Source organism: Leptonychotes weddellii, chromosome 11 (genome assembly GCF_054177405.1).
Source record: "Leptonychotes weddellii isolate Sample4059 chromosome 11, ASM5417740v2, whole genome shotgun sequence".
NCBI classification, from domain to species: domain Eukaryota; kingdom Metazoa; phylum Chordata; class Mammalia; order Carnivora; family Phocidae; genus Leptonychotes; species Leptonychotes weddellii.
In genome coordinates, this window is record NC_138379.1 from 63,705,949 (window position 1) to 63,733,355 (window position 27,407).

At 44.1% G+C, this 27,407-nt stretch overlaps 1 protein-coding gene across 7 annotated transcripts in view; it reads left to right on the top strand.

Moving 5' to 3' along the window:
* The window catches only part of AMOTL1 (angiomotin like 1), a 125,149-nt gene that overhangs the window by 40,588 nt on the left and 57,154 nt on the right, over positions 1–27,407 (top strand). The window contains exon 1 of one of the 7 annotated variants that reach the window (XM_031040852.2): positions 11,867–12,166. The exons of 5 other annotated variants lie outside the window; for them this stretch is intronic. In XM_031040852.2, the coding sequence (XP_030896712.1) occupies positions 12,118–12,166 (49 nt within the window). In that variant the 5' untranslated portion in view covers positions 11,867–12,117. Of the gene's footprint in view, positions 1–11,866; positions 12,167–27,407 lie in introns of those variants that run through there. One more of the 7 variants, XM_031040853.2, reaches the window with a different exon arrangement.

Consider the following 27,407-nt stretch of genomic DNA (forward strand, 5'->3'; position numbering starts at 1 on the left):
AGGGTCCATTTCTGGGCTCTCTATTCTGTTCCATTGATCTATGTGTCTGTTTTTGTGCCAGTACCATGCTGTCTTGATGATGACAGCTTTGTAATAGAGCTTGGAGTCCGGAATTGTGATGCCGCCGGCTTTGCTTTTCTTTTTCAACTAACAGTAAATATTTTATGGAGACTTCAGGTTTTTAAGAGAATAGAGAAGGGACCTGTGGATGCAGAATCTGGTCTGAAATGAACCCTACAGAAAGTTCGGGGCTGAAGGGGAGCTGAATGATGAAGGTCTACTGCTGGGATGTGTAACCTGCCGGGGCATTGGCTTTCTGTCTCCCAGAGGTTTGCTATTCACTGGCTGTTGACCAAAAAGAAAAGTCCGTTATTGTAGCTTTGTTGTCCAGCCAGCAGCTTAAGACTGTGTCCTTAACGCAATATATTTCCCTTTTGGCTCGAAAAGCCATTTTCCCCCGAAACTCAGAAGAGAGATTCCAGATTCTGAACATTTGCTATGGACTAGGGTTTGCCAGGCTGTTTTCTGTCCTGTGCGACCCTCGTGTGGGTTAAGCTCATGTGACCACCCGCTGCCTTCACCTCCAGTGGCTCCCCATGTCGTATAGGATCAAATGAGTTAGCGCATCTAAAGCACTTAGGACAGTGCCTGACAAATGGCCAGGGTTTAGTAAATGCTGTCCATTTTTTGCTGCCTCTTCCCTGCCCCCCACTTCCCTCATCATTTTCAGGTATGTTTTCCTTCCTTGAACTCCATCCCATTTCTCCTCTCCTTTTCTGGTCATCTAGTGACACTGAAAGAAGAGAATAGGGAAAAAGGATTAACCACAAAAGTATAAAGCCAGAGCCACCACAAGCTCAAACAGTGTCTTTGAACAAATTGGAAAAAATCATCCTCTCCAAGTGGATGAAGAGCAGAGACAGGGTTGCCAGTTTATTGGGTAGAGTGCAAGCTAGATTTCAGCCCCCCACCTCTGCCTCGTTCACTCCCTCAGCCTGGCACTCTTGTGCAGTGAACAGCTTACACAACTGAACATGGTAGCCCTGATCCCACACTCCCTGGGTGACATTCTCATGGATATTTCTTTCCTTTTCTGGGAACTCTTTCAGTGTTGTGTACATAATAAAAAGACTAAATTCTCCTTTGATTAATTCTTTTAAAATAAGTTTCCCCTAAATTATTTACCTGATGGGGTTTATTTTCCCCAAGTTCTGATCCCCTGAATAAAACTATGTTTAAAACTTGCCGTACATATGCCAGTAGTTAACCAAAATTTATTTACTCCAGTTCAAATGGCAGTTTTAAATGCACTGTAATAAAAAGAGCTGATATTTGTTGAGTGCTTTCCATGTATTAAGTATCTTGCTAAGAAATTTATGTCAGTCATCTTGAAACAATCCTGTGAGGCAGATACTATTATTTCCCTCATTTTACAGATGGGGAACTAAAGCTTGAACAAGTTAAATAACTTGCCAAGTCCCACCTGGTGGGTGGTAGAGCCAGGGCTTGAGCCCAGCTCTGTTCTTCACTGCGAGGGTTCTTAACCCACCATCCCAATTCCAGGGTAAGTTATGAGAACGCAAACTCCAGATCCTCAGTGGCAGATTCTTGGCAGAACCGCGATTTGCAATCAGGTCTATCTGACCGTAAAAATATGGGCTGACCGTTTACAATCCTGCATACAACTTGCCATGCACTGCAGGCTAGGCTTGGGGGCACAAGGGTGAAGAGACACAATCCTTTCCTCAAAGAAGCGTTGACCTAAGGCAGGGAGAAAGACCCAGTAACAGAAAATTTGCAAGGTGGAGCTCTGGCTCCTCCAAGCTGATGGGTACTTACTGACCGGGGACCTTGAGTGGGTTATCTAAATTCTCTAGACCTCAGTTTACTCATCTGTGATATGGGAATGCAAATACCTACTTCATAGGGTAATTGGGAGGGATTAAATAAGATAATACATGCAAAGTACTTAGCACATAGTTGGCATTCCATGTGTGGTTGTAATCATTATTATCATGGTAAGCGCAATCAGGGAAGTACTCAAGAAGGGCCTGGGACCCCAGAGAAAAGGAACCTGACTCAATCATGGAGGTCAAGGGGAGGCCAGGCAGGCTTCCTGGAGGAGATCCATTCTTCCCAGCATAACCTGCAAGAGAGCAAGGGTACCAGGCAGGAACAGCATCATATCTGTCTTAGAATAGCTGTGGCAGTCCCAGAACCACAGTGAGCTCCTCCTCAAGGGGTCGTGTCACTGAGTGCTGAATAACAGAGAACAGGTGGACGAAGCTGAATCTTCTCCCGCATCCGCGCCTGGGGTTTAGCATGGAAACTCTACAAAGTGGGAATGTAACCCCATTAACTCCTTCCTTAAATGCTGGGCCAGGCCTGATACCTCATGGAGTCTGTCCTGCTCTCAGAAGGTCCTTAACATTTGGCCTGGGGGGGGGGGGTGGTTCAGTGGGACAAAGCTGTTAACACCATGTTCATTCGAATTTCACTCCTTTTTTCCATTATTAGCATCATTGTTGCTTTTTAGGACTATCATCTCCTTGGTGCTGACATTCCACATTGTTTGCCAAATGAGAGACTGAGGAATCCTCTAAGGCGGGTATAGGGACATAACCCTGGGTGGGCAGGTATTTGTCAGAATTAGCAAACAAAAATACAGGATACCCAGTAAGTTTAATTTTAGATGAACAGCAGATGATTTTTTTTTTTTAGTATATGCATGTCCTCTGCAATATTTGAAACATACTTTACTAAAGAAATATTGTTGCTTTTCTGAAATTCAAATGCAGCTGGTGTCATGTGTTTTATCTGGCAGCCCTAGGTGTAGGAGCAGCGTCTGGGGATGCTCTGTTCTTTGCACCGGATTTTAGTTTGCTCTGTTAGGAGGCGTGATAAAACACAGCTCTGTCCCTATCACCAGGTATTCAATCCTCATGGGACTCCATTTAGGTGCTTCTATCAATGAGACCTGATTGCTGATGTCTGAGTTCTTTTATCACCTCAATTAGAAAAGGATGTTGGAAGTTAATCCTTCCTAGAGTAGAAATCCTAAACAACTTCAGGGATTTGATGCATGCTCCATTTGTATAACATATAAACACAGAACAACTCCTTCTCCTGGATAGGCCGCATGGCTTCTGGAGTCTGGATATTAAGGTTTTGTTCTTTTCCATTCTCTCTTGTAACAGAAGCGCAGGTCCAATCTTTTCTCTTTTGGGGAGTCAGAACATCTTCACATCCTCCTAGGAGTGGATAACCAGTGCCCTCCTTCTGTAATGCATCGGCACTCAGCCTGTAGCTAGATCATCACCAGAGGGGTGACATATGTGTGGGGGTCCCCCTACCTGAGTAAACCTGGTTTTGCTAAGTGGTGATCATTATTATAACAGTTTCTTTATAGGGAGGGAACGAAAACCTGACTTCCTGTTTCTTGCTCCCAGTCGTCCGTGTTTGTGTCTTCTAGAGCTTTCAACATTTTTTCTTACTGCGATCCAGTATCAGGATACACTTTACATCAACACTCACACATACAAATTTTAATATAAATATAACTAAGACAGAAGTTGTATGGGATAGTAATTACCCTTATTAGATTGGCTGCATCTGGTATTTTCCATTATGTTTTCTTTTACTTATTTAAAATGCTGCTTAGCCTGTTCAGTTGATTTCTACTAATGGGTTGCCAACTGCCATTTAAAAAACAATGCTCTAGAGTGTTATATGGCAAATGGAGAATCAGTCTGTTCTTCCTTTCTTTCTGAAAGCTGCCAAAATATTTGAAGATAGCTATCAAATTGTATCTTAATCTTCTCCACACAATGGACCAGAGCTAATACGCTCTGCTTTCTCCATTCCACCATGCTCAACATCTGCAGAGTGCTCTCTAGGTGAGGAAGAACTCCGAGAACTGAGCACATGGCCTCACATACAGCTTGACCAATACTTGGCATAGTGGGATCATCAGACCCCTTGATCTCAACCTCCCATCCAAATTACTATCACTCCATCAATCAATACTCATTGGGAATGGTTACTTAATATTTTAAATTTACCTAAAATATCTAACCCGTTTTTTTCCTGTTTTGTCTATAAGGGTATCTGGAGATATTTTTCCTAATTGGGGAGGGGAGGGGCTCAAATCACGATGCCCATCATTCATGTATCCTGGATCTACCAATGAAATATTCCCAGACTCAAGAAATGTAAACAAAAAGAAACTGTGTATCTAGCACAACAACAATTAAATCTCCTCTTACAATGACCATATTTTGAAAGAAAATGGATAACAGGTTAGTAATAACAGCTAATAATTATGGAGTGTGTGCTGCTTGCTAAGCACAGAGCTGAGAGCTTTATACTTTACATGCAACTGACTCATGCATTTCTCACAACACTTTGAGGTGGATGCTACTGTAATTACCACTTACTGAAAGAAGAAAAACTGAACTTTAATAAAGTCAGGTCATTTAACCAGTCATGTAATCAATAAGTGGCAGAGGGGAAGCTGGTCCCAGGCCCATCTGACTCCTCAGCCTGTGCTCTAGAATACTTAACTCAATATTGAGTCCACATATGGGAAGCTACCTTTGGTATGTCACATATCTAGCATGGTGCTTTTTTGGGGGGGCTTCATAGATCTTGCTCCCTCCCATAAGGAAACGGAAGAACTTAGTAGCAAGTTGAGGTTCCTAGCAGCCCCCAGGAGTCTATGGAGACCGTCTAGATTCATCACTAACGGCACTAGGGTCAGGCCTCATGGTGCTTTCTAGTGGTGCGGTGCTGCCTGGAGGATGGGGAGGCATATCTCCTGTCCAGGAGACCTGGGAGGAAGAATTGAGTGCTTGGGAAACAACACAGCTCTGCTCTGAACATAGGCTGGAATCCTGACTCTCACTGACACACCATGTGATCTCTGGAAATTCACCTAATCTCACCTCGCCCCTTTTCTGCATGTGTAAAACATGGATAATAGCACCTACTGTGCAGGGCGTTGGGTACGGATAAAATGGGATGATGTACGAAATCACCTGGCACAGAAGAGATACCACTCTGTGCATGCTGGTTCAAGATAGAACACTGCGTTCTGATCATTCTTCTACAACAAGCAAGAGACCTATTCCTTCATTTAGACTGAGATTCGGAGTACATGGAAACGTAGGTCCCCAAATGTCTTATACCAGTGGTTCTCAAAGTGTGGTCCATGGACCAGCAGCATCAGCATCATCTGGAAACTTGTTAGAAATGCAATTCTGGGGTACCACCCTGACCTCCTGAATCAGAAAATCTGGGGTGGGAGGGTAACCCCCCTCCTCCCCCAACTGCTGTCTCTTCTAACAAGCTCTTCAGGTGACTATGATGCAGGTAAAGTTTCAGAACCACTGCCCTACTGGCACTGAGGATCTGGGGTCTTTCCCCGTTTTCAGAAGGACTCAGTTGAAGCCTCTGGAGAGACTGCATCTTTCATGTAGAGACTGTGACCAAATACATAGACTGTAGAGTTCACTTTCAGGTTGTTTCCATTTGGTCCTCTTGTTATTGTTTATCCCAAGTTGTTCATTTTCTGACGTTCCTTATCTCTCTCCCACTTAATTTGAAACTCATCTTCTATGTACCTTATATCACAAAGGTAGACTGAAAAGGGACCATTCACAGACACTGGGTAGAGGAGACTGGTAACATTCCTGTGGAACTCTTCCAGGGCCCATCCCTGCAAGCCCTCTCCTCCCTTTGTCTCCTTTAAGTTCTCCCCTCTCATTGGGCTCTTCTCTGCTCCAGAATCTTTGCACATGCTGTTTGCCCAGCTGGAACACTCTGGCCCTCTCCAGCACCATCTTGGAGACGCCTTCCCTTTCCAGCCCCTTTCTCCCTCCTTAGTCTCTGTTACTGCGCCCTGCTCCTGTTCTTCATCACACATAGACCAACGAATTATAGGCTTATTTATATACATGTTAGTTAGAGCCCATACGACAGTACTCACGCACCTGGCAGAGTGTGTGGCTTATTAGTCAATGTAACCAATAATACGTTTTGAAGGAACGAATGAATGCATGCGTCATTGTAGCTCTCCTGTGGCTCTGCTTGCTTTCAAACTCTATTGTGCTTTCAGTTAATCCTTTCAGTTAGTCCTTCTGTTTTTTGGTCTTAATTTTTTCTAGTTATTTCTAATTATTCCCCCCTCTACCTTGAACTTTTCTGAAGGCTCTTGTTCTGCTTAGCGTGATCCTGGCTTTGTTGCTGACACACAATAAATACTTTCTGATTTCTGGATGGATAACTTATCAGTTAAGATGTGAATTTGAACTCTTCCCCCCCCACTCTGACTCTATGCTGTAAAAGAATTTCTTTTCTCCTGAATTGAACCACCCGGAGTGGCTAGAGCCATTAAGAATGGTGAGAGTTTCCCCACTTCTCTGTCTTTGGCATCTAAATTACAAGACATGTCATCTTTAGTGCATATTCCAGAAGGAATCAGAACTGCTATACAGGTTGTGGAGGGGTCTTCCTTCTCACTGTTGTTTGTAGCTAAGAAAAGAAAGGACACGTTTTCAGAATAAAATACCCGAGCGTCCTTTTCAGAATGGCGGCGACAAGGGCTCTTAAGTACGAACATTTTGACCTGAGTTATCGCCAGTTACTGTGACAATCCTTGTTTTTAATAGTGATTTTATGTTGCTATTGTTTTAGAAACTCAGTATGATTCCAGCTTTAGGGGGAAAAAAACCCAAATTTGTCTACATCATCCTTGGAAATAGAGAAAAACATAATTAGTTTTTTGTTCATGAAAAAAGAAAAAGGAAGAAATAACCATATCATGATATACTGTAGGATGAGCAAAACTGAGGCTGCCTCCTGCTAGTCTGCAATTGGATTCACCCAGCAACTCAACGGAATGATCAATATGGTCAGAAGCTTGGGAGCCTGTAAACGGGCCCCATTAATTACTTAGCTAACCCAGTGGTTCTCAGCGGGGGGCAATTTTACCCCATAGGAGACATTTGGCAACATCTGGAGACATTATTAGTTGCCACCACTTGGGATGGAGTTGCTCCTGGCATCTACGGGGTGCCGCTAAAACCTCCCTCCAATGCCCAGGACAGTCCTTCATAATGGAGACTCATTTGGTCCAAAATGTCAGTAGTGCTGCTACTGAGAAACCTTGAGAAAACCAATCAATCAAAAAGTATGAGCTTTCAATACTCCCAAGATTTCTATAGTAACAGTAGCAATTAATAATTGAAATGATTATTACTTATTAAATACCTGCTACTTGCCAGCCTCTTTGTAAAGAATTCCTAGCTACTGAGTCAGGATCTGACCCCAGGTTTGTTCGGGGACATTGTCTGTATTCTCCTTCCTTAGCATTTTTGTATGTGTGCATTTTCCCTGGACATGATCGTGTGTACCCTCTGCTGATTGTGTTTTCTATAGATCAAGTTAGGTGTTGAGTGCATCCTAGGTAATACACTCACAGGAGAAAGCCACGGGCAAGAAGAGACCGGTGTGTCGCTATGGGTGGTGAAGCTAAAACATCCAGACAAACAGGCCTCAGATCTATAACTTACTAGATGAGTCTAATGCCTATGTAGGATGGTAGCGTATTAAGTACCTACTAAAGTAGCCTTTAGTAGGTACTTAATAAATATTTGTTGGGAAATTTTTTCATAATCAACAAAGTCCTTGGTAAGCTTCAAATGGAGCAGGGTTTTCAAATGTCCTATTCTGTTATATAACATTGAGTTCCTCCTAAAAACAGCACCTGGTATTTCCAGAAGTTCAGAGGTGCCTCACCTTGTGTATTTCCACTTGCTCTTGACAGCTTTCTCTTCTTTGTTTTTTACTGTTCCATTCTTAGTCAGTCTGGCCTGGCAAAGGCTCACCCCTTGCTCCTCCCTCTCTGCACACTATATTCCCTGGCCCCCCATCTACTCAAGGCTCTCCCAGTATTCCCTGAATTTTGCTCCTGTCAACAGCTTGCAAGATGGGGGCAGGGCATGTGTCAGAGGAAGCATGTGCCATGTGAGAAAGCTTATTTGAGAACATGATTTTGTATTTGGAAACAAGCAGGAAAAAATCACAACCATCATCATTGTAAAACCGAGAACTGAAAGAAAAGCTTGGGAGAAACCGTCTTGCCTGGCAATAATATGGCAATGATCATATCTACAGTGGGCGTGACCGTTGTATATTTATGAAAAGGGGCTCAAAGGAAAAGTGCTGAGAAGCACGACAGTGTGTGCTTTCTTTTCCTGTGTCCATGTCTTTGCTAGTAGTATCCTCCTCCTCTCAGCACTCGGATTTCTTGGAACGTGCCGTTTGCCTGCCGTACAGCATCAGTCACTCCAGTCTGCTCCCATAATGCTTTATTTTTAACTTCTAATATGTCACCCATCATCCTTTACCTTGATCATACTAAGCTCTGATGTAGTGAATGCTTCTGAAAGAGAATCACAAGAGCTCCTTGACCCCAAGGAGCCAGTCAGAGACCTTAGTTTGTGCCCCTCAAACTGCAATGTGCCAGGAGTCAGAATGGATTCTAGGACGTCACCCTTAGAGATTCTGAATCTTTTGATTCAGAATCATGACCACTCTCTTCTTGCCATCTGTTGTTTCCCTCCTAGTAAGTCCAGGCCCATCCTAGTCAAAGTAGTAGTTGATAAGGACTTTAAGGGATGTGTTTGGAGGGTGCAGAGAAGAAGAGTGAGGGGAAAGGAGGTTTGCATTTTATTAGGGAATTTCAATTCCTTGGTATTTCAAATCACTAGAGGAGAAACAGGGTTTCTTTTACTGGATTTCTGTTGTGTGTCCAGTACTTGATAAGCCAATGAGGTAAGTGTAATTATTCCCATTTTACAGAGGAGGAGGCTGAGGTTCATGTTATGTTACTCTTCATAGCAGGAAATAAGTGGACCCAGGATTAGAACTCAGGACTAGCTCTAAAGACCACATTCATTCTCCTCCACCTGGATGCCTCTGTCATCTGGTCTGGAACATCCTAGTACGTGCCTTGTTTGGAGTTAAAGACTGTTCTTTGAGTTGTCCCTAAGAGTGCTGAAATTGTTCCATCACCTTCTTAACCTTCCTGGGAGTGAGTAAAAGACAACTGGGTCACTTTAGAAAGAATGCTGACATTTAGAGTATCTAGATCCAAAGAAAACACAGATGCTGACTGGTGAGCTACCTTCCTGCTAGTAAAGCAGATTTCAGTTTATGTTGTCGACATACCTTGTTTCTATTTGGCCCCAACCACATGTTGGAATCTGGAACCAAATATACTGTAAAACATTATTGATGACCTGTTGCTAGTCAAATCCGATGTCTTTTTCTCAAGCCTTTGTTCCTTAACAATAAATTCTCATATATATATATATATTTTTCAGATATATTTGATGTGCAAGATTATTCATTTTCTATATTTGATGTGGTGATTATTAATAGTTGAAGAAATTCAGGTGCATGGAGGGGAAAAATTGGCCTGCCATGTACTTGACCCTTGTATTATTACTTGGTATCCAATTTGAAGAGCTCAGGCTAGGTCCACCTGCTGGGGTCAGCTGACTGTGGAGCCCACAAGCAGTACCTACCACATCATGGGAAGTCTAGGAATCCGGAGCCCTTGCTGGAGGGACCTTCTCAAAACTTCCTCTGGCCTCCATGCCTTTAAACCTCCCCACTCTTCTACTTCTCCAACCTTCGCTCTTCTTCCTCCTCCTTTCCCTAATTTTTTTGTCCTGGGCCTTCTCCAAGTAAACCGACCTTCATAGCTTCATTTCTATTTTTCGCTACATGTCTGTTCTCCACTTCTCACCCAGGTTCTTGTTCCTTCTTTCCTCTTGCCCAGAGGACAGTAAAGTCTGTCAGCAACTTCCTCAAACCAGTTCCCCCTCTTCACTCAGCTTCTCCCAGCATTGGTCCCATGACACATACTTACAGGAATGGTCCATTCTGCCTATGACCCAGGTTCCAAACTGGCTTGACTTGATTACCTTGTTCGTCCTCCTAGCTAAGTCACTGGGAAAAGTAAAATCTTGCCTCAAAGAGTTGGTATCTTTACTGTATTTGGTATCTTCAAAGATTTGGTATTTGTATGGTCTCTCGCTCTTTCTTTCCCATCTCCTTTGCCTGGACTTCACATGTCATTGCTTCCTGAGACTGTTTCCCAGATCAGCTCCCTACCTCACAAGGCTATTGAAGGGTTGATTGAAATAATAATAGCAAGTATACATTCAGCACTTACATGCATTATGCTAAGTATTTTATTTGTTACTTCATTCCATCCTTACAGCCACCTTGCCATGGCTATTTCCAGCACCTTGCAAATGAAACAGAAGTTTAGAAAAGTTAGGTGACTTGCCCAAGGTCACACAGTGAGTGAGTGGGTGAGCTGTCACTCAACCCATACCTGTTTTGTTCCAGTGGATGCTTGCTTGTAACTATTAAATTTTGCTGCCTCCTAGGATATAGTGTGTTATCTAATGGGGGCAATTAATAAATGTTGGTTTCCTTCCTTCTTTCCCTCCTTTTTCTATCCATTATCTTTTCCCCACTCTAGACTAATTTCCTACAAATGCTACCTGCATCTGAGCCCCACCACCCTTCAAGGCTCCCCTTTCTTCTGCACAGAGTCAGTCCTTTACTCCACATTTTTCAGGCACCACCAGCGCTTTCCTGTTTTCTGGTTGCATATCTTTTCTACTTAAATCCTAGAAAGGCTGGTTAGCTGCTGTTTCTTTTGTTTCTTTTATGTATTATCAAGTCCTAGGGTAGCTGACTTTAAATGGAATTAGGTATTTGGTAAATGACTGTTAAATTACTGCCTTTGGGTTTTATCTTGAGAGCCGAGGTTACTGAGCCATCAGAGGAATCAGAAGAATAGACTGGAATCAGGATACACAATCCACCAGAATTGACAAGAAGGGTACAACCGCTGGCGGACTACTTGGGGAATTGCCCCAGTCCAGGCAGGAATCCCAGAAGAAACCCTGATCTCGTGAGAAGGCAAAGAGAGGAGAGGAGCACAAGATAAGAGGTGTGGTATGCACTGACTCCTGGTAACGTCTTCCACAGCAACTATTCTATTCCCTGGTCTGTCCACCTGGCAGCAGCAGAGCAGGCCTCTGAAAGCTAGGGAGAAATGTTATGGTTGCATGGTTCCAGGTCCCCAGATCAAGGCTCCAGAGGTCTGCCCAGTATAATTGCATATAATGGGATGGGTGAGTAGTGTTTCTTAATACAGCCCGATTTAAGAGGTGGGGCGGAATCGGCAACATTTTTCCAGAGTCACTTTCTGTGCTTCCACCAGGGCAGATAACAGCCTGTGGGGTTGTGACCACAGGATGTACGGTTCTGCCAACACATTTACTACCTAAGGCTATAAGACCTGTTTGGGCCCTTCTGCTTGTCAACAGAGTCGAAGGTAGCAGCTCAGCGCCCAATCCCAGTGTGTGATAGACGTACCAGGGCCTGAGGAATGCAAAGAGCAGTGTAGCCGCTTTTCACCTGGAAATTCCACTTAAGAAGAAAAGATCCGAAACATAACCTAATCTGGACTTTGAGGGCAGACCGAGAAACCGATTTCTGCCCGAGTTGGCCCGGTGGGAAGGAAGAGAAACTCAAAGGAGGGAGAGTCTGTTGAGTCTGACGTTAATTAAGCCGCGGCAGGGAAGCAAACGGCGGAGGCTGTCGCCCTCCTAAACTCTCAGGGAGACACGTCAGCCGGAGCTCGGGGCAATTTCAGCGGGCGACGTCCCGGCCCGGGAGGGGTGGCGGGCGGCTGCAGGCGGGCTCTAGGGCCCAGCGGCCCGGCGCTGGGACGGGGGTGGAGTGTAGGGTTACAGTGACGAGCCCGACGACCCTCCCCGGCCCGAGCGCGGGGAGCGGGGAGCCCGGGGCGGGGAGTGCGGGCGGCGGCGGGGCGCGCGGGACGCTCTAGGACCCAGCAGCGGCGGACGGCTTCGGGGCTGGAGGTGAAGCCCTGGCATTTCTCTCTTTCCTGTGTGAATGGGGCTGACTGTCGGGCGCCGCTTCCCCGCGCTGCCCCACGCCATGCCCTGCACGCTGCCCGGCGGCCGCCTTCCCCAGCCGCGCCACTGAGCTAGCCATGGTCGCCTCATGTGGCGGGCAAAGTTGCGCCGGGGAACTTGTGAGTCTGCGGTGAAAGGTAACCAGTCCCCGCTCAGGGTGCGGGGAGGGCGCCTCCGAGTCTCCCACGCGGGGGACCCAGCCGACCGCTGCTCCTCCACCCCTTGCTGCTCCCGGCACGGAGCTCCTCCTCGGGGGACCCGGGGCTGAGATCGGCCGGGCTCCCCAGCGACTTGGGCAGCCGATTCGGCGCGGGTGGCCGGGAGTGTCAGCCACCGCAATCTTGCCCTCCCTTACCCAGATTGGTTAAAAAAAAAAAAAAAAAAAGCAGAACTCTGTTCCCGCGCCACCCTGCAGGCCCCCCGGTGCCGGCGGGTTGGATCGCCGCGCCGCCCCGCGCCCCATCCGAGCCTGGGACGTCGTGTGGGCCGGCGGGGCTAGGGCCCCGGGGTGCGGGCGCGCCCCCGACGCGGGGCTGGCCTTTCCGGAGGGGCGCTGCCATATGGCTGCACTCTCCGAGACGCGCCCGCGCGCGGGTCTCCCGGCGGCCGAGGGAGGGGGCGGAAGCGAGTGGCCGGTGGCCGCTGCCCTCCGCGCGAGACAAAGGCGCGCACACGGGCCCGCCCGACGGGATGCGGCGCCCCGGCCGGACCCTTCCTGCCGCGCGGGGGAGTCTCGGCTGTGGCGGGCGGGGCCGGCCAGGGGGTCGCGCTCCAGACCCGGGGGCTCGGATCGCGTTAGCTGCTGCTCCTTTGTTCTGCCCAGACAAGTTTCTTAGACAGAAAGTGGGGAGTTAGACTTAGCTCTCCCTTGCTGTTAGTGCTGCCTTTAAAAGAATCTGGTTTCAAGGGGGGAAAATTAAACTTTCCAAGTGGAACTGGTTTTTCTTGGAATGTGACATTTGTGGCAGGAGGGAGATTGGCACGTCGGCCCCTGACAGCCCTGCGGAGCCGGGGGCCCTGCGCCGGGGCAGGGGCCGAACGTGCCCCGGAGGCTGCAGGGCTGGAGGAAGAGGCGGCGAACCCACGACGCCGCGCGCGCACCCACCTCGAGGGCCTCTGCCTCCTGCACTGAGCTCGCGGCGACGTTTCCAAGTTTCCCCCTTAGGAGCCCAGGCTGTGAATCCCGGCTGCCTACCCGCAGCTCCCGCGCCGCGCCACGCCCTACTCCGTAGGGTCTTGATTGGTGGCTGGGAGACTTTCCCTTTCCATTTTTGTTTGAAGGTTTTGCTATTTTGGCTTGGGTGTTGGTTTACTGTCTTCAAATGGCAGTGCTTTGGAAAGTGCCCAGCTACTGCATGGACCACCTGGACTGGGGCTTCAGTAGAGGGGCGCCCTGATCCTGTGGCTTTTGCGGTTGGGACCGAAAATTTTGTGCCCTTGGTCCCTCAACTCCTTTGCTCTGTCCTGAGAAAGTGCGGACATGGTTAACCATTTCCTTCTTTCAAGGCATGTTATGAGAGGCGAGTTTTTGTACTCCTTACAAAGTCGTTGGTTGGTAGCGTAGGTAGGGGGTCAAGAGGGCCAATTATCATCCCCAAAGATGCTCTGGACTACCCCAGACAATGACGTTACTTGCCATAAGCGAGTAAAACCAGAATAGAGAGATATTAATAGCTGCTATCCCAAAAAACTTCCTTCCTTTTCGGGAAGTGAAAAGTCAAGCCTTGAAATGTTGAACAATTATGGCTCTCTGCAGGGCCTGTGGGTCCCTGCCAAACTGACTTAAGATTTCCCCTGGCTGCCCACATTGCTGACTACCCACTGCTCCTGGCTGCCCATCACTGCTGGACCCTGTAGGTGGCAGACCCAGGGTAAGGGTTAAGGGGACTCTCTAGATTGCAAGTTCTTGAAGAATCTAGACCAACTTGAAATTTATTTCCCAGGATGGTGTTCTGAGCATGTTCATAGTGCATCTACTATGACCATTCTTTATGGGAATTGTGTGGGAACAATATTTGAATACACTTTGAACTGTTTTGCAGAGGAGTAAAGGGTTGGAAACCACTTATTTGACCGAATGAAAAGGAGGAAGATACAGAGTAAAAGTTTTAGAGATGCCTCTAGTCTCCTCATGGGGAGGTTTTTGGATAGGTTTAGTTTGACTTTTGTGAGATACATTTCTCAAGATAAATAAGGAAACCCTGGTAAACTCTGCAAATGGATAGGAGGGAGAGAAGGTGCCACACTTTTAATTCACCCTCCCTCTTCTTTTTGAAATGCACAGAAGTCTTGTTTTTTTTAGGTTCTGTGCTGATGGTGGAGGGTGAAGAATACTAATGTACCGAAGGGCATGTGGAGATCAAAGCATTTAAAAATACATCTTTTCACGGAAGCTAATGGAGGACTTTCAGTTTAAATGGGATTTAAAAGTGCTGTCCTTAAGAAAAGCACATGAATGCAGAAATGTGAGTGAGTAATTTTATGGGAAGGCACTCTGCTGATTAGACTTGAGAGTGTCTGCCCTTGGCCAGTGAGTCTGGAGGCTTCTGTGGGTAGAGCTGTGCTTTTTTTTTTTTGAAGTCTACCTCTATGGAGAAGAGCGGACCCAGGGCTTGGGGGAGAAATGGCCGAACTAATTGAAATTAGAAGGCAGCCTGGCTGGTGAGAGTTGCAGGGAAAAGTGCAGCCCTTAGGTACCAGGGCTGTTTTTCTTCATAGTAATTTGTGAAACTGCTTTGAAAATGATTAAGTACTGTATAACATAAGGCTTTTTTTTAAAAAAAAATAATTAATGACTTCTGAAACAAGGGAATTGCTAGTGAAAACTGTAAAAATCTGATTTTCCAGGCCAGTGAAATAAAAGGAAGTAACTTTGTAAGACCTGTTAGTAGTTCTGATATGCAAAATTCTCCCAAAGTAGCATCCCGCACTGTCCGCCCCCCCACAACCCCCATGTGGCTATCTGCATTTCAAATGCATATGGAAGCAGCTCAGGTCAGGAAATCCTCTAGCGTTTTGAATAATTTTTCTCCTCCTATTTTTTCATTAATTTTGGTAGGCTCTTGTGTCCCAGAATTCACTAGGCAATGGAATACTTGAAAAGCCAAGGGGTAACTTGGAGGTCAACTAGGAGGACATATTTGATTATAAGGTTTGTTGGAAATAATCAGAGGTTGTTGAAGTTTTTGTTTGTTTGCTTATCGATTTTTTTGAATTTTTATTTTGTTGGTTTGACTTTGTTTTGTTTTGGGAGAAAGGCAAAATTTAAATCTTGGCCATTGTGGGTAGGTCAATACACTACTTTTGCCAAAGGAAGCCACGCCTGGGCTTGTGCGTTGGCACATTCCCCGTTCTCTAAATTGTGAGGCCCTTGGCCTCTGTTCTTGTGAAACAGGATCTATTCATTCCAGGCACTTAGGATAGGACTCCTGGATTCCCAAAGGGGTTTACACATCAGGCCTTTTTTTTTTTCCATTTTATGAGGGGGATGGGGAAGTAGCTCTAAGATGTTAGGAAATGTATCCCTATTAAGACTTTGGAGAATTGGATTTAACTTTTAAAAAAAATGAAGTCACATAGACCTACTGTGTGACTTTAAATCTGTGTTTGGGACCTCACTGACCAGTAGTGCAGCTATATATACCTCTTTTTTGTTCATTTTGTTTGCTTTTAAGTAAAAGGCCTGTAGTTCACTTTTTAAAAAACTTTTTATTTTGAAATGATTATAGCTTTATGGAAAGTTGCAAAAATAGTAGAGAGGTCCTGTGTACTCTTCACCCATTTCCCCCCATTGGTAACATCTTACGTAACCAAAGTACAATAGAACCAGGAAACTGACATGGGTGCAGTCCACAGAGCATAGTCAGATTTCACTGGTTCTGCATGCACACATCTGTGTTTATGTGTATATATACTTCTTTGCATTTTTTTCACACTTGTGGATTCTGGTAACCACCAGCACAGCCAAGATATAGAACTATTCCATCAGGTCAAGGATGTCCCTTATGCCACCCCTCACAGTCACATCCACTCTCTCCCCTTCCTGCACCCAGCTGTAAACCCTAGTAACCACTAATCTCTTATCCCTCCGTCATTTTGAGAATGTTACAAAAATAAAATCATGTGATATGTAACCTTTTCAGATTCACTTTTTCACTCAGCATGATACCCTTGAGATCCACCCAGGCTGTCAAATTATCAACAGTCTGTTCTTTTTATTGCTGAGTAGTAGTCCATGGTATGGATATACCACAGCTTGTTTAACCATTCCCCTACTGAAGAACACTTGGATTGTTTCCAGTTTTTGGCTCTTATAATTTAAGTTGCTGTGAACATTTGTGCACGGGGTTTTGTACAGACATGTTTTCATTTCTCCAGGATAAATGCGCAGGAGTGTGATTGCTGGGTTTTGAATGGTAGGAGTACGTTTTGTTTTTTTAAGAAATTGCCAAACTGCTTTCTAGAGTGGCTGTACAATTTTGCATTCCCACCAGCCATGTATGAGAGATCTGGTTTTTCTCTGCATCCTCCCCTGCACTTGTTTATTATTTTAGCTGTCCCAATAAGTGTTCTAGTCTCAGCCTGATTTTAATTTGCATTCCTTAATGGTGTTGTTGATGATGATGTTGAGCATCTTTTCATGTTTGCCATCCATATATCCTCTTTGGTGAAATGTCTGCTCATGGCCTGCTCATGTTCTAACTGGATTGGGTTTGTTTTTTTTTTTTAAGATTTTTTTATTTATTTATTTGAGAGAGAGAGAGTGAGAGAGAGCATGAGAGGGGAGAGGGTCAGAGGGAGAAGCAGACTCCCCACTGAGCGGAGAGCCCGATGTGGGACTCAATCCTGGGATTCCAGGATCACGACCTGAGCTGAAGGCAGTTGCTTAACCAACTGAGCCACCCAGGCGCCCCCTGGATTGGGTTTTTTATTACTCTTAAGCTTTGAGAATTCTTCATATATTCTAAATATGAGTCCTTTGTCAGATATATGGCTTGCATATATATTTTTCCAGTATGTAGTTTGCCTTTTTATCTTTTTAACTGGATCTTTTGCAGGGCAAAAGTTTTTAATTTTGATGAAGTCCAGTTTATTGATTATTTTTCCCTTTTATGGATTGTGTTTTTGGTGTCACATCTAAGCGTGCTTTACCTAGGCCTACATCCCAAAGATTTTCTCCTATGTTTTCCTTTTAAAGTTTCATAGTTTTACATTTTTTAAAAAAGATTTATTTATTTATTTATCTATTTTAGAGAGAGAGAGAGGCAGGGAGGGGCAGAAAGTGAGGGAAACTTAAGGAGACCTTGTGCCGAGTGAGGAGTCCAGTGTGGGATGCTATCTCGTGACCCTGAGATCACGACCTGACCCGAAACCAAGAGTTGGACGCTCAACCGACTGTGCCACCCAGGACCCCCATAGTTTTACATTTTATGTTGAAATTAGTTCATTTTTGCCCTCTTTTAAGAATTTGTATGTCTGGCTACCGATCTTAAAAACCATCTCTTAGGTGTTTCTTATGTTTTTAGTGCTTTGGAAGCACACTGTTGACCCAGGCATGTTCCCACTCTCAAGAGCTCACCCCTTAGTGGGATTGTTGTATGGACGTTTTGGTGTGTGAAGAAGAGTAAAAGAGACAAACATGATGTGCTGTGGGAACACTGAGCAGAGAGGGCTCACTTTGATGGAGGCAGTTGGGGCTTCCCTGGGCAGGTTGCCCATGCATGGTGGGAATAAAATCAGTTCTTGCCTTTGATGCAGGTTTTGGATATCTGTATTGCCATGAATTCTTCAGTGTGGGTTATCCTGGTTCTTGAGCACATGCTGAGGGACTTGGGGTAAACTGAGTGTGGTTGAGGGCTTTTTTGGAACTGCACATGGCGTAATAGCTTAAAAAAATAATAAAAATGCAGTATAATAATAAAAACTCCATAACATACAGAGTATGAAGAAAGTTAGATAGCCTTAAGATGAGAATGTGTGTTAAAGGGAAAAAGGAGGTGATACTCTAGGTTGTTTAAGAACAGTGGACCTGGTTTGCTTCCTGCCCCTGCTGCCTCCTTGCTGTATAATCTCAGGGAATTTGACCTGCCGAAGCATCATGGATAAAAACGAAGACAGTAATAGTTCTTTACGTCTTGGAATTGCATGAGGGTAAAAAGAAATAGTGCATATGTACAGTGCTGGACACATTGAAAGCACTCAGTAAATACTTGCTGCTATTATTATTATTATTAAAATAACAGAGAGACCAATGGTTTTAGAATGTTATGTGTATTCTCATGTATGTCCTGTCTCTGAGAAACTGGAATTCCAGTTCTTATAGAAACTGAGCTTTTGACAATTGGGGACACTGTATCGTGTACCAAATGTTATTTATTGCATGAAGTTAGAAGTTAGGACACTCTATTCACAAGCTAGTACTGGCTATAAAATAGACGTTTTCCCCACTTATCAGCCAAGGTTTTCTGAGTAAAGAACAGTTTCCTCTCTGCCCCAACTGCAGGAGGTCTGTGTGCTCTCAAAGCTAGTTCGGAGTTTACAGTGCTTGTCACCCTAGGTACAGTAAGTCAGGGCTGATGTCACCAGGATGTGTCCCAAACTTCACAACCAGCAGCTCCCTTTCCTTTCCCTCGCTGACTAAAGGTGTTTGTTTCCCAGAGGAAGTGGAATGAACTCCAGACGTTCAGTTCTAGAGCAGTGGTTAGAACAGTGGTTCTCAAATGCGGGTGGACATCAGAGTCACCAAGAGGGCCTATGTTCTAACAAAACAGACCGTGAGCAACCCCCCCAACCCCAGTTTAGTTTCAGTTAGCTCCTGGAGGGGCCTGAGAATTTGCATTTCTAACAAGTTTCCAAATGATGCTGGCCCTGCTGGTCCAGGGATCACACTTTGAGAACCACTATTTGAGAGCATAATCTCCCTTTAACTGGCTCTGGACTGAGTGCCTAACTCTTTGGAACTGAATTTATTTCTGGCCCCCATCTATTTTTACTTTGAGGTCTCGATCTACACTGTCCACAGCAACCACTAGCCACATGTGGCTATCTACATCAGTCAGAAGTCAATGAACTAAAAATTCAAGTCATACGAGCCGCAGTTCAAATGCCTAATAGCCATGTGCATCGGTGCAGCAAGTTCCATTGGCTAATGCTCTTCTAGAGAGATGTTAGCCCAGTTTGATGGATGGCACCATTGTCGGGCTTCATAAGATGGGACAGGGACACATTTTTGACTGACATGAATCACTTCTCCCTTGAAGTCCTGTGTGGACCGACTGGGAGAAAATACCACAGACCCCTCCTCTGTCAACATGAACCTCGTTTTTGGAGACTCATCTCATTTGGAAGGTGGGTCAGCAAGGCATTTGGGTTATGCTGGGAGCAGCTCTTACCAGGTTAGCAGGCTGTTATCAAGAGGAATCTACTGTTCCTAGGGATGTTTGTGGCTTTGGTTCCGTTCCCGGGGTTCTCCCGGGGGCTGTGGTCCCTGAGAGAAGCAAATAGAAATGCTAGTGTGGAGTTAGCACCAAGAGGTCCTTCTCCCCGGGAAGATCTAGGGCCAGCCTGGACTCCTCCACCTTGGGTCTGTTCCACTGTTGAACCAGCCTTTGTCAGTGCAAGGCAGGGGGTGGGCCTTTGGCCAGTGTCTGGACTTGCTCAGATACTGTTCCACACTGCATCATCCCGACGGTTGCCTCCTTTGAAAGTGTTCTGTAAACTGTAAGGTTCCTTTCCCTTCCCCACATCCAGCTCCTTGCACTGACTTCCCCAATACTTCTTGCATACTTCTCCTCCCTTTGCATGTACACCCGCCAGGTGGTTAGGCACGCATTACCTGGCTCCGGCGTCCACACTAGGCGCACAACGGGTCTTCCCACTTCTGTTCTTCCGCACGTCTTCTGATCTGCTCTGTCCTTCCTTCTTTCCTCCACCCTTCTCAGAACAGGCCGAGCAAGACAAGGATGATAGGTATCTTGTCTTCCAGGCTCGCTTTGCTTCCTGCATTAGGTGAGGCTTTGCCTGTGCCCTGTGGCCCTGCGCCAGGGAGGAAGGAGGCACCTCACATTTAGCTGCTGCTTCTCAGGTGGAAGGGCTGCTCTGGGTAGTGTGACCCCCAAAGACAGCTGTGAGGCAGGCCTTTCCCTTCCTGACATGAACTGTGCTCTGAAGGACTCTGAGAACCAAGTTTCTGAAGAGTAAGCCCCCTCTCTCTACGGGGTTGGGGGGAAAGGGGTAAATATGAAATTCTCTGGCAAGGCCCTGTTTCCTGAGGGACCAGTCTCTAAATATCACTGCAGCTAGGTTGATTGCTCATCCTGGTTAATGTGGGAAAAGGTTGAAAGATATAAGGGCAGTTGAGATTGCCTGTCTGGGATCTTTTTTGAGCAATGGGGGATCAAAGAGGAGGAAAAATAGAAAAAGTGGCTAGGAAGTGTGCTGTTTCAGAATTATGGAGACCAGTAGATGCAGTACTGAGGGGACAGCATTAATTCACTGCAGAACACGTGTAACACCAGTTTAGTTCGTGTATCTAGAAGAGTGAAAGAAAACGTCTTCTGAAATCAAAATAGCTTAAATTAAGACACCTGGGAAAGTAATGTAAACAACACCACAAAACCACTTACACAAACCTTAAATATTCTGGGGCTGTCAGATAATAAGCAGGTGGTTTGCGAAAGGGCATAATCCCGACAGACTTCCTTCCTGTGGTCATGACTGGCCTGATAGATGATAAGCGAGCAGTCGTGGCGTGAAAAGTGGGGATACATTTACTTTAGCTAACTTTGAGATTTGATCCTGTAAAGTATTCATCCAAAAAAACCCAAGAATGTAAGATCTAAAAATGTCTGAGATACGGATTATCTTAGTCCTGAGTTTAGAAATAAAATTTTCTGAAATTCTGAAGTTTTTTACCTTCAACTTTCCCCAAAATAGATTCCAGGAATTTGGAGAAACAAATTGAAATGAATACAAATATTTTTATTTTAATGACAGTTATTAAGTGACTAAGATCACCTTATTAGTTTAGGACATAACATGTGTTATGTGTAATTAAACTTGCTCATAAAGTGGACAGATTTTGTAGTATTAAATTTAGTAGATAGGCAGTAATCACAAATATCCTAATTGAATTTACTTCGAAATATTTTCAACTCCTCTTCAGGAAGGAACATGTTGAACATTAGGAAGCATGACATTTCTCATTTTTTGGACAGGCTATAAATTAGGCAACAACTGGGATACAGAAGCATTCACCGCTCAGTGAATATCTGTTGAGCGAGGAACTCTGGACTGTGCAAGTCAATACTGAGGTGGAGGATTTGATAAGGACACGATAAAAGGATGCAGTCCTCCGTCCAACATCGTAGGGTCTGTCACATGCGTGGAACTGGACTAAGTGTGGGAAATATGTCCTTTGCTCCCGTGGAATTTAGATTCTAAAAGGGATGTAATGGAGGAAGTCATTAGAAAACAGAAGGCAAACAAACTGGGTTTATTCTGTTCTGAGAAGAGGACGAGGAACAATTTAGAACTGCCTTTCAAGGATTTTATCTTCCCTGTGAACTGATTAAGAGGGAATGGGTTTCAGTTACAGATATCACGACTTATAGAAGCACGGGAAGAGTTCTGTGCCAAGGAGCTTGGGAGGAAATGGAGGTTACAGATGCAGCCAAAGAATTACTAGAAGTGTTGGGCTGTCTCATTCTAGAAGTCTCTTTAGATTGAGTGTGACTTAATATCCTGTATGAATGTGGGAGGTGGGTCTAATGGCTGGTTTTGATGTGTTCATCTGTGGAGCTTTTGAGGAACTTGAGGAAGCTCGTGTGGCTGGAATTGTGACTGACGTGCACAGCAAGACCAGATCAGATTCAGTACGTCCTCCCAGATGACGGAGGGGAGCCCTTGGAAAACCATCAGGTGGGGCTGTGTCAGGGGGTCCTATGAGACATGTATTGTTCTATGGCAGCAGCATGGATTGTGTCTACATTGGCCTTTCAGCTTCCTCTTTGATTTGAGTGAGTTGTACAATCTGGGAAGAAGAGTGGAAAATTAGTGCTAATTATGCATCATGATTTGTTTGCAAAGTTTGTTTAATCGTGTTGAAAAAGCATTTAAGAATCTATGATGTGTTGTTTACTCTTATAGTTTAAGAAGTTAAAAAAGAAACAACAGAAAACAGCCCCCGCACTCTTAATTCTGTTTAGCCTGCAACTTTACTGAATTCACTTACCAGTAATAATAGTTTTTTGGTGGAGTCTTTAGGGTTTTCTCTACATAGTATCATGTCACCTGCACACAGTAACAGTTTTACTTCTTACTTACCCATTTGGATGCCTTTTATTTCTTTTCCTTGTCTGATTGCTGCGACTAGGACTTCCAGTACTGTGTTGAATAAAAGTGGTAAGAGAGGACATCCTTGTCTTTTTCCTGATCTTAGAAGAGAAGCTGTCAGTTTTTCACCATTGAGTATGTGTTTATCAATAACTATATCTCCAAAAAATTAACTATACGTCTCCTTTAAACAAAGCTTAAAGCTCATCGATGCAGCAGTGAAATCGATGCTCACATTGATGACCTTTGTGTTTGATTCAGACCTGAGATTCACAATTTCCAGAAATGTTCATTATGGACCTTCACTGTGGAATGAGAGTTTTTTTCCTTCTTATTTGTAATGCTTAGGAGAGAGGACAAATCCTGCCCCCCTACCTATCCTATTGTCCTTCTGTCTGAAGAGGAGTTTCCTAGGCAGCTGAGGGTGTTCAAGTTAGAGCCTGGTTCCTGATACCCTCTCCAGGTCCAACTAGCCCTTGACTGGCATGCCAAGGTAACAGACAAGTTAGAGGAGTTTTGAAGAGCCTTTGGATGACACCATGTATTCTTTCATTTCGGTCTCTGATAGTAGGACTGCACCATTAAGCTTATTTTCAGAGAAATTGTATATTTTAAGATCTTTCAACCCAAGTGCTTGGAAAAGTGAAAATGTAATTTTAGTCTAGTTTGTCAATTTGCTGAACAGTCTGACCTAAACAAAACTTTAAATGTCTTCATCTTTGTGTGTGTGTGTGTGTTGTTTTTTGTTTGTTTGTTTGTTTTTTGGTGGGCAGCAAAGCAAAGTTTATTGAGCAATAGTAAAGTGATAGTACAAAGCTCCCAAAGAGGGAGGGACGTCCCCCAAGAGGGCTGCCCTAAATGTCTTCATCTTTGATCTGCTTGAGCATCTTGCTGTTTTTAAAAAGTTCCCTGATTTGATCATTTCTTGAAAGTGAAATTTCTATCATTGATTCCTGTTCCATTTCGCCATTCTCATAAAAAGAAGCTAAAATGTGCTGAGCACTTATCATGTGCTAGAACACTGTTCATTGCACTGTCTTATTTAATCTTTGTGACGGCCCCGTGTAGTAGGTCCAGGTGCTGTCTCCATTCACTGATAAGGTAATGGGCCCCAAGAAGTTAACTCATTTGCTCAGTTCACGAAGGTAATAATCATAGAGCCTGGATTCTTACACTGCTTTAGGAGCAGATTTGCCAAAACAAAACCAAAAAAAAAATGGCCCCTTTTTCTTTTCTTTCCATTTTGGTGGATATTTTCTCCTCTATCTCTGTTATTCTTTAAATCTTTTAATACTCCGGTCTTCTGGCTTGACAGCATCATTCTCTTTTCTCTTCACTCATCATGTCTTAACATCCTTCCCTTTGTTCCAGGACTGCCTGACTTCCTGTTGGGCAAGTTATTACAGTTTCTTTTCTCCCCACCTCCTAAAATAATTCTCCTGGAGCCTTTTTTTCTAGTGAAATATCATTGTTGATTTGTAGTCCCTTTTATGAAAATCCCTCAAGGGCAAGAAGATGCATTCACATGCAGGTGTTTTCTAGAGAGGCTGCTACCTCTCCTCAGATACACTTTCTTTAGTCATTGGAGGCCGTTCGTCTGACAAGTAGAGTGACAAGTAGAGTTCAAGCAGTGCTTTACATCAAAGGTCCTCTGTGTGTCTTCAAGCTTTACCACTTTCGGGGGCTGTGGGCACCTTTCTTGGCTTGGGCAGGGAGGTAATTCACTCCCAGTTATAACTGGTTTGCAGCCATTTTCATCTTAAAGGTCTCTTTAAGTTTTACGTCTTTTGGTCCCTTCCCCATAGAAGAGGCTATAGCACGCAGAGCCATGTTTCTCAGAGTGTGCTCTGTGGAACCCTGGGGGGTTCCTGAGACCTAAAAACCACCTTCATAGTAACAGTTACACACATGTGCCTCTTTCACTGTAGGGGCATTCGTACTGATGGTATAGAAGAAATGCTGGGTGAAACTCCAAGGGCCTTTGCATGGTTCAAGGCTGTGGCACTGATTACGTAGTCTGCCTGTCCCTGACCAGCACACACTGTAAAAAGCCCACTTCACTTAAGACCGTTCTTGTAGAAGCAGTACAAATATTAATTTTATTAACTCTCCAACCTCAGCTATATCTTTTTAATGCCTTATGTGGTGAAATGGAAAGTATGCATAAAGTACTAATGCTGCAAACGGGGGAGAGCTCTCATGTGACTAGGTGGGGAGCTTAACTAGAGGCTCTTCTCATGGGACGCCATTTATAGTTGAGAGAACAGCTGACGAACTATGGTAATTTTGATTTCTTGGTTTATTGGGTATTTGGTAGATGTTTTCTCAAAAATGAATGAAGGGAGCCTGTTGCTTCAAGAAAATCAGTGGACACTCTTTGTTGTCAATGATAAAACTCAAGCTTTCAAGTGAAAATTAGAATTTTGGAAAATTTGGATTTGCCACTATGAGCTTGACAGCTTCCTGTACACAAAAGACTCTTCTGATGATCACAATCCATGGTATATTAACAAATGTGATTTTGTTGATCTTACATTCTTGAAATATTTCCATATATGGAATATTTGCATGGTTCAGTGAACCATTATTTTCCAAATGACTAATGTATGAAATTATGAAATCATCGATAAAGAAATCTCCCTCCAAAGTAACCAATGGATTTTAATGTAACAGAAGTTAGAGGAATATCCAAGACGAGGTCACTGATACAGTTTTATATTTCATATTGCAACCACCTTTAATAAATTAGCACTTGTTGAGTTTTGGCATTGTTTCAAAGAATAGTCACAATTATCTGGAAAGGTTATCATAATACTCCTTCTTTTTCCAATTACATATTTGAATGAGGCCAGATTTCCTTCATCTGCTTCAACTAAAAATCACACAACAATAGAGTGACAGCAGAAGCAGATATGAGAATCCAGCAGTCTATTAAGCCTAACATTAAAGAAGTTTGCAAAATTATAAAATAATACCGCTCTCACTGCTTTTTGTTTTAGAAATGAGTTGGTTTTTTTTTTGAAATGAGTTTTCATGAAAAATACTTCGTGTAACTTAGAATGGGTTTATTATTATTGTTTTTTAGCTTATTGGGTCCTCAATAATTTTTAAGAGTATAAAAGAGATCCTAAAACCAAAAAGTTTGAGCACTGTTGGTATAGGAGTAAACACAGTATACATTCTGAGCCAGACCAGCTGGGCCTGAATCCTGGTTTTGCCCTTTACTAACTGTGTCTTTAGGCTAGTTATTCCCAGTGCTTTAGTCTCTGCATCTGAGAAATAAGGATAATCCTCAAGGAGTTGTGGAGTCTGTGAAATTAGTGTGTGTATCATTCTTGTAGACCTAGGGAGAAACCGTAGCTCTTGACAGATTGTTTTAGAGGGGTGTCCATGATCCCAAACCACCAGGCCAACGAGAAGAAAAAGATAAGTGTAGCTCCTAAGGACAGTTCTAGAATCCAGCGTGTGTGCCCTGAGATGGACCTGGACACTGGTATCTGCTTACCACTCCGTGCTACCTTGAGCCTGCCTGTGTTATTGCTGGGCAATTATCTGCCTTCTGTGTCTGCCTCTCTCACTAGCCTGCCATAGCTGGGTCCCCATACTGGGCACTGTCTCACCCGTGGCAGATGCTCAGTGTCACAGATCTTGTGGAATGAATGAATGAATGAATGAGTGAGTGAGTGAGTGAGTGAGTGAATTCTGCATTTTGCTGCTCATAAAGTCCACAGACCCACAGTCTTTTGTAACGGATAGGAATTATAAGGAAACCAAATACTATCACAGATATCTACGTGCTTTAAAATACCATTTAAGTTCTGTGGAATGCTTTGGAACAGTCACGGTTTCAATTTGCATCTCAGCCCTGGGGCTGTGAGCTCTGTGACCCAGAGCATGTCATTTATGTTTTTGTTTAGGTCAAGAGGAGATAACGAGACCTGATTCTCAGAGATGTGATAATTACCTGAGATAATGTGTGTATCGTGGCCTGCTCCATAATGTTATGTTCTGTGCCTTCCTTCCATATAAAATTAGGCAGCTGCTTACATCACATGACTCCATGGGGTAGTTGGCTGTGTGATTTTTGAGTTTCAGATTTAGCAAGCATTTGTCATATAATATGGTAGGCATTTTCACAGGCCTTATATTTTTGGTCACAGTCACTTTATTGTATCTTTTATAACAGCAGTTTAGATGTAACTGACATAGTCATACCCAGTCTTTCAGGTTAGCAGTTATGAAATACAGGGGCACTAAAATTGTTGACTTCAAATCTGAACTTATTAAAAAGTCACAAATTTACACACAGAATTCTTTACCAAAGGAGTCAGTGCAGGTTGATTGGTTGGCTTGTTTTAGAAAGAGTCGCTGCCTTTACTCACTCATTTGGGTTCATCAGATCCATCATGTTTTGGCTTCACATGTGATCGATTACGAAATTTCAGTTTATCACCGCTTTTCCAGAGTGCATGTCTTATATCAGCACACGTATGGCCGAGAAGTATCAGCTTCCTAAACCTGACTCTGCGAAGAATTCATTTCTGGTCTGCACTTGTGGAGATCTTGATTTACAGGTGCGACACGGGGGCTTGGAAGTGACATTCTTAACATGTACCACGGCTGATGTGGACACAGCACAGGTTTGGGATTCATTGTTAAAGTGGAGACACCATGGTGAAAATAGTATGAGGCCAAGTGGAAGGACTGAGGACGGTGGCTTCATGAATTGCCTCGGTGTTCTGGTGATTGGGAGGGAGGTTGCTATTACTATTCTAAGCTTTTATGAAAAATAGCACAAATAAAATAGCTCTGGTTCCTTCTCTGCCTCATATATTCAGGGAAAGCAACTTTCCCAGTACCTTTCCCCATTATCCACAAGCAAGAGCATATCATTAAAACTCTGCTCATTTTATTTTTATTTTTTAATTTTTTTAAATTTTTTTTTAATTCTTATGTTAATCTCCATACATTACATCATTAGTTTTAGATGTAGTGTTCCATGATTCATTGTTTGTGCATAACACCCAGTGCTCCATGCAGAATGTG